The sequence below is a fragment of the Rhinopithecus bieti genome, unplaced genomic scaffold (assembly GCF_001698545.2).
Source record: "Rhinopithecus bieti isolate Rb0 unplaced genomic scaffold, ASM169854v2 scaffold_15336, whole genome shotgun sequence".
NCBI classification, from domain to species: domain Eukaryota; kingdom Metazoa; phylum Chordata; class Mammalia; order Primates; family Cercopithecidae; genus Rhinopithecus; species Rhinopithecus bieti.
This window is the reverse complement of record NW_016808678.1, coordinates 2816769-2830302: the sequence shown is the minus strand read 5'-3', so window position 1 is coordinate 2830302 and position 13534 is coordinate 2816769. Positions and strand designations below refer to the sequence as shown.

At 37.0% G+C, this 13534-nt stretch overlaps 1 protein-coding gene across 20 annotated transcripts in view; it reads right to left on the bottom strand.

Moving 5' to 3' along the window:
* Positions 1-1327: 1327 nt before the first annotated feature.
* Positions 1328-13534, bottom strand: part of MFF (mitochondrial fission factor) — a 32802-nt gene continuing 20595 nt past the window's right edge. For 7 of the 20 annotated variants that reach the window (XM_017886970.1, XM_017886973.1, XM_017886974.1 and 4 more), the window contains 5 exons: positions 12092-12250; positions 8524-8556; positions 6912-6971; positions 3427-3511; positions 1328-2173 (listed from right to left, as the gene is read on the bottom strand). In XM_017886970.1, the coding sequence (XP_017742459.1) occupies positions 2042-2173; positions 3427-3511; positions 6912-6971; positions 8524-8556; positions 12092-12250 (469 nt within the window). In that variant the 3' untranslated portion in view covers positions 1328-2041. The remainder of the gene's footprint in view (positions 2174-3426; positions 3512-6911; positions 6972-8523; positions 8557-12091; positions 12251-13534) is intronic. The other 13 variants (XM_017886971.1, XM_017886977.1, XM_017886982.1 and 10 more) reach the window with 4 other exon arrangements.

Genomic DNA, 13534 nt, shown 5'->3' with positions numbered 1-13534 from the left:
AAGGTGATCATAATAGTGACATCAACATCGCAGAAAAAGTGCCTACCGATGACATGGTGAAAATACGTGACGGGCTTGAAGGACTAGAACAGTGTGTATTCAAAACAGAACAAGAAATCACGTCAATTTATAAAATCAAAGAGCGGTTTCTCAGACAAAAACATTGTTCATGAGGTAGATGACTCTGGAAGAAATATTTTAAAAAGCCACCTAGGAGAATGCCTCGTCTCTACAGGATCCACTTCGTAGCCTCTCAACTGCTTCTCATGTTTCTTCTCACCGAAAAAAATAGTGTCCAGTAATCTTTACTCCAACAGCACCGCCGGTGGGGACAGGAAACCTCCTGTGGCTGTTGCTGGTTGTAGCTGTTGTCTAACAGCTGGTGCAGGTAAAATTTTTTTATTTTTTATTTTTTGAGATGGAGTTTGGCTCTGTCGCTTAGGCTGGAGTGCAGTGGCATGATCTCAGCTTACTGCAACCTCTGTCTTCTGGGTTCAAGTGATTCTCCTGCCTCAGCCTCCCGAGTAGCTGGGACAGCTATTGCCACCATGTCTGCCACCACACCTGGCTAATTTTTGTATTTTTGGTAGAGATGGGGTTTCACTGTATTGGCCAGGCTGGGCTCGAACTCCTGACTTCAAGTGATCCGCCCGCCTAGGCCTCCCAAAGTGTTGGGATTACGGGCGTGAGCCACCACACCCAGTCTTGAGATTTAAATTCACCAGTATATATATATATAATTAGCAAATAAATACCACAATGAACAAAGTATATACAACTCTGGCTGGGCACGGTGGCTGTAATCTCCGCTCTTTGGGAGGCTAAGGCAGGCGGATCACCTGAGGTCAGGAGTTCGAGATCAGCCTGGCCACCATGGCAAAACCCCGTATCTACTAAAAATACAAAAATTAGTTGGCTGTGGTGGCCAGCGCCTGTAATCCCAGCTACTCGGGAGGCTGAGGCAGGAGAATCACTTGAACCTGGGAGGTGGAGGTTCTAGTGAGCCAAGATCACGCCACTGGACTCCAGCATCAGCAACAGAGCAAGACTCCATCTCAAAAAAAAAAAAAAGTATACACAACTCAAGGTATTTAAACCTGAACCACTTTATAGATATTATAAATTAGAAAACCACCTACAATGCAACCAACAGCCACCAATACCAGGATGAAGGTCTGAAAGGAAGCATAGTAGGTTCTTGCGACCTACCATGTCATTAATTGTATTACTTGCTCCTGAGACAGGAAGACTCATACAAGGTAATACGATACAAAATGTAGCTGATCGCACAAATGATGAAATAAAATCCTCCAACAGACAAATACTGCTTTGCTTGACAGTTTATTAAATACACGACATTTGTACCTTATTCTGTAGTTTTTTAAATTGTTCACACATGAACTGAGTAAAAACGTACTTTATAGAAAACCAAGTGCAAAACTAAAATGAAAGAATGCACATATTGCACACATATTAAACTGCTGAAATGTCAGAACTTAATCTGTACAAGTACCTAATGAAGAAGGTTATGAAATATTAGGTGGTTCGAGTTTCTCAAATCTGGCACCAGACCATGACTTTCAAAGTGTTAATGTTGAAGTGTTGATGCAAAAATGTCTATTAACAAAACTGCTTAACAGTGTTTGAGAAACAGGACAAAAAAATTGTTTTTCTTTCACAGACACTTATCTAAATCAATTCTCTACAGACTCTCTGCCATTCAGAATCACTTCTGTGGACTGATGAGGCAAAAAATAAATTCCTTTTAAAAAACAAAACTGGAGCCTATTTACAAAACATGCAAAGGGAGAATTTTAAGCAGGTGTTACTGCAGAACTGCTCAAACGTGAATACAGCTAAGTGACAGAATATACCTTTACTTCTACAAATATAGGTCCTTCTTCCAGACTTTCTGGAAGAAATACATTTTCAGGGTGTGGACTATAAAATGGCATATAACGCAGAGACAGAAACAAAGAAGTTTGCAAATCTTTTATATTTCCAGTTGTTGAGACAATATTTTTGAGAGCTGATGTTACCTCTAGCGGCGAAACCACAGCCAGCTATTAAGCAGCCAGAAAGCTACAGTAATTGAATACATGATCATTTCTCTTTTAGCACGTTCTTTGTTCTCCTCTTCCAGAAGTTGTAGACGTCTATTTAGTTTGATTATCTAAGTGAAAAACAAACACACAAAAAATACAATATAGAGGCTTTAATGAATAGAGCAATGAGATTCTTATAAAGTAGTATAATAATTTGTCAACAAAAGTATTATTACAAACATGGAAAGTTTCATCTGGAGCAAAATAAACACAACTACATATAGAAAAACATGTCATTGATGACAACTCAAATTCACTTAAACATCCTTTCCCTTTCCCTTCTTCAGATTTCTGAGTTAGGAAGGGTATATTTCCTTCCTAACTTGATTACAAAGTGAGGTGAGGAAGCTGTTACCTACTGTTATTGTGGCAGAAAAGACTCAGTATGCATTTTGGCAGGCTTACCACAGCACAAAGGATACGGGACTCCTTTCCCTTCCTATGTCTCTCCTATGAACTTCTCGTCACTCAACCTCAGTTGTTCATCTTTAACCTGGCATAACTGCCTTCTCTGTCCACCTCTGAATTACCGACACAATCCAAGGAAATAACCTACTGTAGTGGGCCTTGGGTATGGCATCCAAACCCTTCAGGCCTGAAGGCTGATTCCCCAGCTGCTGGAAATGCTGCTGGCTGACAGTACAGTACCACCCTTGCTGTTAGCCCTTACTGTGAAAAGCCTGGGGCTGAATAACCAACTGCCTGCTTAAGCTCATGTTCTCCTACTGATCTTCACCTAAAAACATCTTATTTAATTCAATTTCCCTCTACATCTATTTGGCATAGACACAATGAGAAAACCAACTATGTCTTCTTCACATGTGTGTACGTCTGTGTGATACTCGAGGCTGTGGGAGTACGTATTAAAAAATACACATGTGCAACTGCAGTTCTAAGAAAGGATTTATTCCAGAATACAAGAAATACATATGCAGAGACGCTGTGCAAGCTGCAAGGAGCAGTGTCCAAAATGGAGTTATTAAACACAGTAACAAAGGTTCCAAAGTGATTGTTCCACATTTCAAAAGCCAAACAAGCAACTTATGGCTGTAATGGTTTGCTAAAGACTCTTTGTTATCGGCCAGAATTACATTCATCTATCTTGGTAATACTGTTTCATGGTGACCACAACATGTAAATGGTAGTTTAATATATCTTTAATCAAAATGAGACAATCAATTATGGCTTACTAGCTTGACAGATAAAATAGTTCCATTCATGGGTCCCACAGGAGAGAAAATGATAAAATGTTGAGAACTATCACTTTAAAATACTGTATGAATTTAACTGAGAAATCTATCTTATTTGGTACACTAAATACCTGCCGTCTTAGTGAAGCTGCATCTACAACAGTCAGGTCATCTGACGTTCCTTCAATTGTTGTATCTAGATTTGAAATGCCATACCTGCAGATAAGAGATAGAAAGACAAATGAATATTAAAGTAGAACTCAGAGTAACTGGCACGTCATGTCATGCTTTGTGTAATGCTCAAAGTAGTATTCAGAAAACTGGTACTAATAACATGAATTACTAAAATATTTTACCACCTGAATTTGTACTAATAAAGGAAAGGAAAAAGCTTAAAACGACAACTGTCTACAATATTGAATAGGGGCACTAAAAACTGGAGAATGAGAAAAAAATCCTGACTAAAGATACAAATAGAAAATTCTCAAGCCAGAAGGATTGGCGATGCTAAAAAAGGGTCCCTGGCTGAAAAGGTCTGAGAGCTGCCACTTAGGATAGAACAAAATATAATTCTTTTTTTTTTTTTTTCTTTTAGACGGAGTCTCGCTCTGTCGCCTGGGCTGGAGTGCAGTGGCCGGATCTCAGCTCACTGCAAGCTCCGCCTCCCGGGTTTATGCCATTCTCCTGCCTCAGCCTCCCGAGTAGCTGGGACTACAGACGCCCGCCACCTCGCCCGGCTAGTTTTTTGTATTTTTTAGTAGAGACGAGGTTTCACCGTGTTAGCCAGGATGGTCTCGATCTCCTGACCTCGTGATCCGCCTGTCTTGGCCTCCCAAAGTGCTGGGATTACAGGCTTGAGCCACCGCGCCCGGCCACAAAATATAATTCTTACACAAACTTATATCCGTATGTAAGCCCATAGGCACAGACTCACTGGCAGGGAACACAAAGTAGACTAACTCTAACTAAAAAAAGAAAGACTCATCACCTCTTCTCATTGCCTCTTGTCTTACCATTTTTATTCTTTACTTCTTTTTTTTTTTGAGACAGAGTTTCACTTTTGTTGCCCAGGCTGGAGTGCAATGGCACAATCTTGGCTCACTGCAACTTCCACCTCCGGGGTTCAAGTGATTCTCCTGCCTCAGTCTCCCAAGTAGCTGGGATTACAGGCACCCACCACCATGCCCGGTTAATTTTTGTACTTTTAGTAGAGACGGGGTTTCACCATTTTGGCCAGGCTGGTCTCAAACTCACGACCTCAGGTGATCCACCCGTCTCAGCCTCCCAAAGTGCTGGGATTACAGGTCTGAGCAACCACGCCCAGCCTATTCTTCTTATTTCTAATTACTTAAGCTCTACTGTGTTCTCCCGCAGAAACAATTATGAAATCTCCTGAATACATCTTGCCACTACATTTAGCTCCAGAATTGGCCCAATAATGAATAAGAGGCTGTGTACAAAATAATACTGAAAAACCACTAAGACAAAATCCAGAGAAAGCATAATAAAAAAGTACTTTTTGTTCCAATGCAGTTACTTCGAAAGGGGAACTACTTTTAGGTGAATGACACTAAACTTCTGAAAACAAAGACAACTCCTTTGCCTGGATTTCCACATTTTAAAATTTAATTAATAGCTTCATTAAGCTACAACTTATATAATAACCACACAATTCACCTCCCATATATTTTATATCCTAACTGGTTATTTTAGTAAAATGGCACAGTACATTTTCTAAATGAGCAGAATATAAACAAACTGAATTAAAAGTTACTCCTGTGTAGTACACAGAATCAGCACATGGATCATCTACTCTAATATCTAGCTCAGCAAGTCCCCAGACAAAAAGCACATACCCACAACAAAGGATATGAAGCGGAATCACACGTTTCATCCAGACATGTTAAAGACAAGTCTATTCGGAAAATCCTTTTGTTTTAAATATTGTTAAAAGTAATAATTTAGCAAAGTATGCAAAAAACCTTAAACAATAGATGGCGTGTACTGACCCTAGATAATCTACAACCATCTCCAAATGTTCCTTCTATGGCTAAATTGTCTTGTTTTCTCATTAACTGTCCCCTTGTTTCCTGAGAACACAGTAAACAACCTGGGGCACTGAGGGTAATTTTACCAGTTAGAGAAGGAAACTTCTAAGTTAGTAGATGCTGGAACTATGGGTTTACAAATGATTAGTGGAAAAAATAAAGGTTGAAGGTTCCCTTTTCCTTCACTTAATCCTCAAAATAAAACTCTTCTCTTTCTCTGAGGCCACATAACAGATGAATAACTAGAAAAAAAAACCCAACAGAAGCAATTGTTAAAGGGATCTGAACTGAACATAGAGAATGAAGTACAAATGAAAGCGATTACTCACAATTTATATCCTGAATTAACTAAGGTTTAGATATCTGAAAAGGAAATCTCCATTTGCAAAGAAATATAAGGATATGACCAAAGATTTTACCTACATAATTCAATTTAAAACAAAATATGTTACTTTACATTGTGTTTTAAACAAAACCTGCATTTATTAGAACTAAAAAACTCTAATGCTAAGTTAGACCACTGGCTGAAAATACTCTGACAGGAAGATAAAAGGATCACAAACTTAGAGAAAAATATAAGGGAAAACAACAATGAACTGAACTAAGATTGTAAACAGAACACGTCAGCAGAGTGGTGAGGGATTACCACAGTCACGCTTTCCAAATATCCTCCAACATGAATTCAGTTTTAATGAGCAGCTAATGTTTCCCTTTTCTCTTGCTTCGATGAATGCACCAGCTTCTTCTAAGCACAGAAATGATGCTGACAGTTTTAAATCTACTGCTACAGATAATACATTTCTGCTTGAATAAAACCGACTGAAAAAGTTATACAGTAGTAGCGTCTGTGGATACCAACGAGCTTTTGTTTTTCCAGACTATGGGAAAACTAAATGGGGATTTTGGCACTTGAGAATTGTATGTGTTTGTATGTGCCATTCTGCCAGCCCCTGTGCATATCAGGAAGAAAGGAACACTCAGCCTACACATGTCTGGAAGTGTGAAAGGGGCAAAAATAAGAGAGAAGGCCTTAAATCAACAGATGATAAAAACGCTTAAAACTCAATTTCCTTTCTAAGTAAGTGTCTTCCCAAACTGTGGAGCTGTTAATACTGATTCCTCCCAGTTTAAGATGATGCCTTACAAACAAAGAGGTTTGTTCACACACCAGAAGTGACATTCCAGATAATTTAACAACTTAAAAGGAAATGCTGGGCACAATTCAGGCAACCATTAAAATGATGTACATAAGATAAGATTTAAGACTTTTTTTCTGTTTTAGCATGTCAATTATCACAAACCACCTATAAACTATTAACACTATACTTAAATAAAATAGCTGTTCACATCGTACCATAATTATTAAACATTTTCCCTCATACTAATTGGCCAAATGTCATGACTGATTATTCATTGTTCTTAGAGAGAAGCAAGATGTACTCATCGAGGAAAGCTGTAGAAAGAAGTTCAGCTACAAACACAGGCGTGGTTACGACATGCATCATGCCCTGCAACACACAAATTCCGCCAACCATTTACCCTGGTAATTACAAAGTCTCAAAATTTACCTGACGTTGTCATGATGAGGATTAGAAGTGGCGGCAGCAGACCCACCACGCAACACAGGTCTAAGGCAGGTTTTTGCGGGAGAAGGCACAAGACAGAATCAGGAAACAGAGAAGTAATAAAATAAAAGCAAAAACAAGACAAATAAATGTCAAATAGGATTATATTGTATATTTCAATACAATATAATATCTCTCAACCACTTTAAAAAATCCTTGTCTCATGTGTCCTCCATTTTATAATTTTCATAAACTCAACATTACTATCAATCAAAGAATCAAAAGGAATCTATATTTATATGACAAAATAGCACCAACATATAAAATAATTTTCTTGGTGCTTTACATTATGAAATTTAAGACAGAAGACAACTCTGTTTAAAAAGTATAATTCCTTTCTTCTAGTTGGAAAAAAAAATCACTAGCACCTTTAAAAGCATATCAGGACCTGGTTAGCTGCACCGGTATGACCATGGTTGCTCATCTGACATCAACAGCTCCATCTCAAAAACTGTATTCATAAATTTCAAGAAACTCCATTTCCCACAGTTCCTTCCCTCCCACCTTATTAATTCTGAGTAGTGCCTGATGTCTCATTGCGGCTGTGTGTCATTCAAACTCTCAGTTCTCCAGAGTGAAAATGCAAGCCTCCACTCTGAAGCTGAGAAGATCAGGAGATGTGCTGGAGCACATTACAGGAAGCGCAATCCACAATTTGAGTCTGATCTTGAGACAACCAGGAGTGACATACGGGGCCGCTGGCAATGAAGACTAAGGTGCACTGGGAAACCTGGTGGGCATTTCCACCCATTCTCAGTATACACTTTGGCACTAGAGGAGTTAGCTTTCTACCTTGATAAGCAGTAAGCTTTCCAGTGAGTTTTATATTTTAAAATCAGAAAACAAAAGCTTCTACCTGTTCACTGGTCAATTCCCCCTAAAACAGTCAGCAATATTTACTAAGCAGAGAAAGGAGACTGGAGTATTGGATCCATATAAAGATTCGAAGAATTATTAAATCCTATTTTGGGTATCTAATTCTCTAAGTAACTGATCTGGTTTTGCTTGAATTTAAGTATCAAGACAACGCTGAATTATATAATGGTAAATGTTTAATACCAAATGCACTAATTTTTTCTGTAAGTTGGCACAGCTGTGGAATTTTGACTACAATACAAATCTTTATTTTCTGATAATTCAATTTATGTAAGAAAATTCTAATGTTTAACTTCTACATGTCTTAAAGGTACTACCAGTGCTTAAATAAATTTCTGGAGCCTAGATGACAAGGGATTCAAAGAATTTTTGGGGAAACACGTTTGACTTTTATTTTACTGGCTAAAAAACATGGAGAAATCATATACGCTTCAGACAGGTCTTTAACTCATCTCATCTTACTAACATATTTACTCTGTGGTATTAGGAAACCTGTTATTTAACTACAATCTTAAATTACACTAACATGAAAATGGTTATTTAGATAATGCCATCGCTGTGTGCTTCTTAAAGCTTTTTAAACTGCACACAGCATGTTCAAATGGATCTGTCATATTCAACATATTCCACCACAGAGATTTCCCTTTTATAATGCAGAGCCAGAAAATAATACAGTTACCTTTCACAACGTATTTCATTTTGTCTTCTCACACTGGCAATTGACACATATAATATAAAAGTAAATTAGACAGGTATTTGGCAAAATTAGAAACTTCATTCAAGTACCATTTTCTATGATAAGTATGATGTAATACATAAAATCTTTTCAACAGTATGTTTTGTAGAGTGGTAAAAGGAGAGAAATCCAAGGCTACCACCAAGCTCCACCATTAACTTGTGTACTGACGTTTTTTGAGTAAATATGCTCTGACGTAACAGAATATGTGTTTCGTTGCTATAAAAATGTAATCTGCTACAGAAAATAAACAGTTTAATTGGGAATCAGGAATTATACTTTTTTTTAAAAGAGAAAAATTATAAATAACAAATATTGTATCCACTGCAACTCTGGATTTCCAGGTCTTCCAAGCTATGTATTTATAGGGATACTTGCCGAAAATATAAATTATTCACACATTGGTTTCTTATTCTATTCACTCAAAGCTGGTACAGTCTGTTAAGGAAAAGTGTATAAAATAATCAAGCCCCTTCTAAAAATAAGAGCTAAGCATGACTCATCTATCAATATTCAAATAATGTTCTTACACAGGAACTAAGTTTCTTTTTTAAGATGTTAATATTTTACATTGTAAAACGAGGTACATAGCTCTAACAGATGTAGGGAGAGACGGGCATTTTCTAACCAGGTAAGGACCAAATCATAACAGTATTTTAATTTCTGCTGCACCTGAGCAAATAACACACCTGGTGTTTTGGTAAATTTTCAAGATACCGGTTTTCCAAATGCGTAACACTGACCTGTGTAAATAAAGTTTTCTAACATGTACATAGGATTTAACTTGGTTTTCATGTTGAGCTTGGTTTAAATCATCTACATGCTTGTAAGAAAAAAATATATAGTACATAAACCTTTTGACAGCGTCCTTTAAAATGTAAACTGAAAATAGTTCTTAAGTCAAGGAATTGTGAATGTGCATTATTTCACAGTGATAAAGCAAGCAGAAAGCGTTTTCTTTTCTGCCAAATAGTTCTAGCTTAAATTAACCATACCTAATGTGATGGCATATGACGAAAGATAAAGTATTGCATTAGCATAATAGCCAAGAGTAATAAAATAGAAAGGAAAAAATGATGTACAGAGCAAAGAACACAGAAGCACTTAAAATTTTATAAGCAGTATTATTTTATAATCATGCAAGTAGAACATTATCCAAATTTCACATTCCTATTTCTTATATCTGAAAAGTCATGCCGGATACTTCTCACAGAGGAAACAAAAACTGATTTGGCACTTAAAATTCTGACAAAATCTTGCTCAACACTGAGATCCTAAGTGAATACAACTTAAAAAAATCCTTTCAATACTGAAAGCATCAATTAGACTGATGAGAATCTAACCCTCCAGGCTCCAAGGTAACAACTACTGCTACAGACCTAGGAGCAAAGCATTATTAATATAACTCCTTCATGAACTTCTAAAAACTTACTGAAATGAATGAGAAAAGAGAACTCCTTCCCAGAAAAGGGATTTTAGAGTTATCAATTCATCACAATGTAAAAAAGTGAAATAAAATTTCACTTAAAGTCCAAAATATTTTTCATTATTAAAAAAATACAAAGTTTATACTAATACGATTTTGATTTTATACATTTGACTCTGAGGCACAATGTTTTCCATTATGGAGGAAAAAATCCATTCTTTTATAAGTTCCACATGACTGCGATGAACTGTGTATATGCTGACCGTGGGGGTTGAGACGAATCATTTCTTTTTTCTTTTTTTACTTTTTGGGACACATAATTTTAATGTACTGTGACTTTGCCATCTAGCTATTATTACTTTTTATACAAGATTTGGAAATATCTCTCTCATTCAGATATTTTAAATGTAATAGCATTTGATATGACATATTCGCACCTAATAATCTGGTCTCCACTAAGGACTTACTGTAATTAAAAAGTTAAACAAGTTAGCTGATGGACAATAAATGTGTTTTAAGGAGGGAAAACAGACCCTTGTAAATATTAGTTCTTAAGTGCCAGCTACTTTATATTCAATATCATTTGAAAGATCTCCTACCACACTAAATAAAGAATTGGAGGCCATTATCCCATTATAATTAAAGGTGGGGGAGGGGAGAAGATCCTCACAAGAATTCAGAAAGCTAGATATTATTATCCTTCCTCTCTAGTTTTCAACAGATGAGAAAAATGAGGCCAAAAGAAGCTAAGCAATTTGTTCAAGGCCATTATGCAGTTATGCACTGGGGTGGATCCGGGTTAATTCTGACTGACTCCCTGAATCCATGCTTTGTGTTCTGAACCTTGCTGCTTCTTACAGCTTCCCAATAGTCCAATAATGTCTTTGAAGCTTCAAAAAGCACAAAAGGGAGTCTAAACCCTTGGGGAAAAACAAACAAACAAAACACATCTATACACACACGTGTATATATAATTCCCCTCCCCACACCCTCATGCCATGAGCTTTCTTTTTAAGCTCTTTTCAGTGCAGCTTTCAGTCCTTGGGCCCAAATGCATAGCACTAGGTCAACTCTGGGAAGGCCCTGAAAGGCCCTGGATTCAACAAGGAAAAGTAGCATGGACAAGTGCTTGTGAAGTATGGTGACATACCCAGGGCCTGTGTGAGGACTACAAGCACTCAACAAGAAAGAGTTTGTTCAGTGCAAGCCAGAAGTCATATTCGTTCCTAAGGTAAGAAACAGGATTTATTAGAAGGGCCAGCTTAATTTATTGTGAAACCTTCAAAATGCAAAAAGTAACAAGTAAATAATCATGAAAATTCAAACCCTGACTACCAGAAGCCACTAGATAAATGTTCAGAGTCGAAATGAAATTGACTCTATCTTTCCCACAGTATGCCAAAAAAGCTCCCCGAATTTCCTTTAAAACATTATGTAGTAATAAAGCGAGGACAAAAAGTACTTGAAATAACTGCAAAAAAAAATTTCTATGAATAAGTCTAAGTTTACTACTGATGATTTTACTTGGAGATATTCAAAAGTGAGATAAATTATCAACACTGAAAATATCAGTATTATCAAAAGATGGTAGCACCTGGAATTTTCAAAACAAGCCTAGAAATCCATAGTTGGGAGGAAAGGAAAAAAGTGTCCTGGCAGCTGCACTGACATCACCTCCTCAGATGTGCTTTATTAATCCAATCATGTAAGTAGTATAAATGATTACATCAAGATTAATTAAAGAGGACTAGTAAGCTTCAGTGCAACACTCAATCCAATGGGACCCCTTGGCATATCCCCAAGTGGAAACAAGTACTTAGAACAGGCTAGAAAAGCCTTTGAAAAAAATCACTACACTTTCTACGTATACTCTCCCTGACAGAAGGAAAGGTAATGTAATCTTACGAAATGTGAATTTTGGACAATAATTTCAAATTAAAAGAAAGTAAAGCAAGCTGTTTCAAATCATTGCATCTTAGAAAGAGGCTAGAAGGTAAAAACAGAAAAGAAAGACACCACAGTCCACTAAACAAGAGGCCAAAAACTATGCAACAAAGCTGGCAAGAGTCACGGATGGCCAATCACCTGCGATTTTCATCCAGCACATCCAAGATCTGCTGGTATGCCCTACGGGTAGAAGACTGGATAAGCGACAAAATGCCACGAGCAGAGGACAGATTAGCTCCATCTTCAGGTAACATATGGGGAGGACAGACCCGAGCCTGTTGTGGCGATGGTGTCACACTGTTTACACAAGCACAGCAAATGAAGAGAAAAACACTCAAGTCAGATTTTTATAAAACTTCTGCTGAGCAGTCTTTATCTTAATTTTCTTAGTGTTCTTGCCCCGCTTTCCCACCCTTCACTCTCCCCCCAAGAAAACAGTCAAAGAATAAACATTTTGAATTGTTTTCAAAAACGAGCTATAAGGGAACAATTATAACTTTGTAGCCCTAAACATCAAAATAAATAAACTGAATATGAAAGAGCTGTAGAGAGGGAAGAGAACTACAGCAATGAATGTGTTCAACTCCTCCCATTGGAGAAGCAGCATTCTTTACTTCGTGTTTATATTCCAATTCAATAAACCAAACTTCTAAGAAACAACACTGCTGTCAACTTATGGATGATTCGAAGAGTAGGACAGGGGATTCTCACATGCAGATGTCAAAGTTTAAACACATGAATCAAAAGTGATTCCATAAAAACACCATTCCAAATACTTCATAAAGCCAATGAAACAAGTTGAAGTTTATGACAAGTAAATGACACTGATTTAAGGATGAATTCGTCTTAGAAAATGGTAACAAAGCATTTTGATTGTTTAGTTATAGAAAGCATATGTTTTCTAGTTAAATGACTAAAGCATAAAAATATTACCAAATCTGTGAATAGAGTGAAAGAAGGCAAGGACACTTCTTAAATTATCAATGGCTGGTAACCATTTCTGGGTTTCTTAATGACAATAATCTTAATCGTTCTTTCATGTGTGGGCTGAGATTCATAATTTCATTTGGCTCCCCTGCCAGTGCTTTCTGAAAGCTGAATGAACCAGTTCTTGTGGTTCTAACCTAAACTCTGAAGATCTGTGTCAGTATTTTCAGGGAGCCATTTAATGTTACAGCATGATTATGTGACGTATTTAACTTAACTGACATACGGACTTGGCAGATAGTTTGTTACAATAAGAGGACTATGACAGTGGGATGAGGGTTCAACATTCTCAACGTCAAGGCAAAACTAACATCAGGCTAAATGTCATCCAATGTGTATTACGTCTAAAAGAATAAAAACAAAGCAGATGGTAAACAATTGAAAAAAGAAAATCTCTTATTTTGACTATGTAATCTTTTCTAATAGCATGTATTTGTTTGGAAACTACAAAATAACTGGGATAATTTTTGACAGGATAGTTACAGTCATCTAATATTATTCCCAGAGTCCCAGAAAATTAAAAAACAAAATCTTCTCCACAATTTTATGAATAACTTTGAATGGCTTGGCGATCCAAAGACAGAAGTACCATAA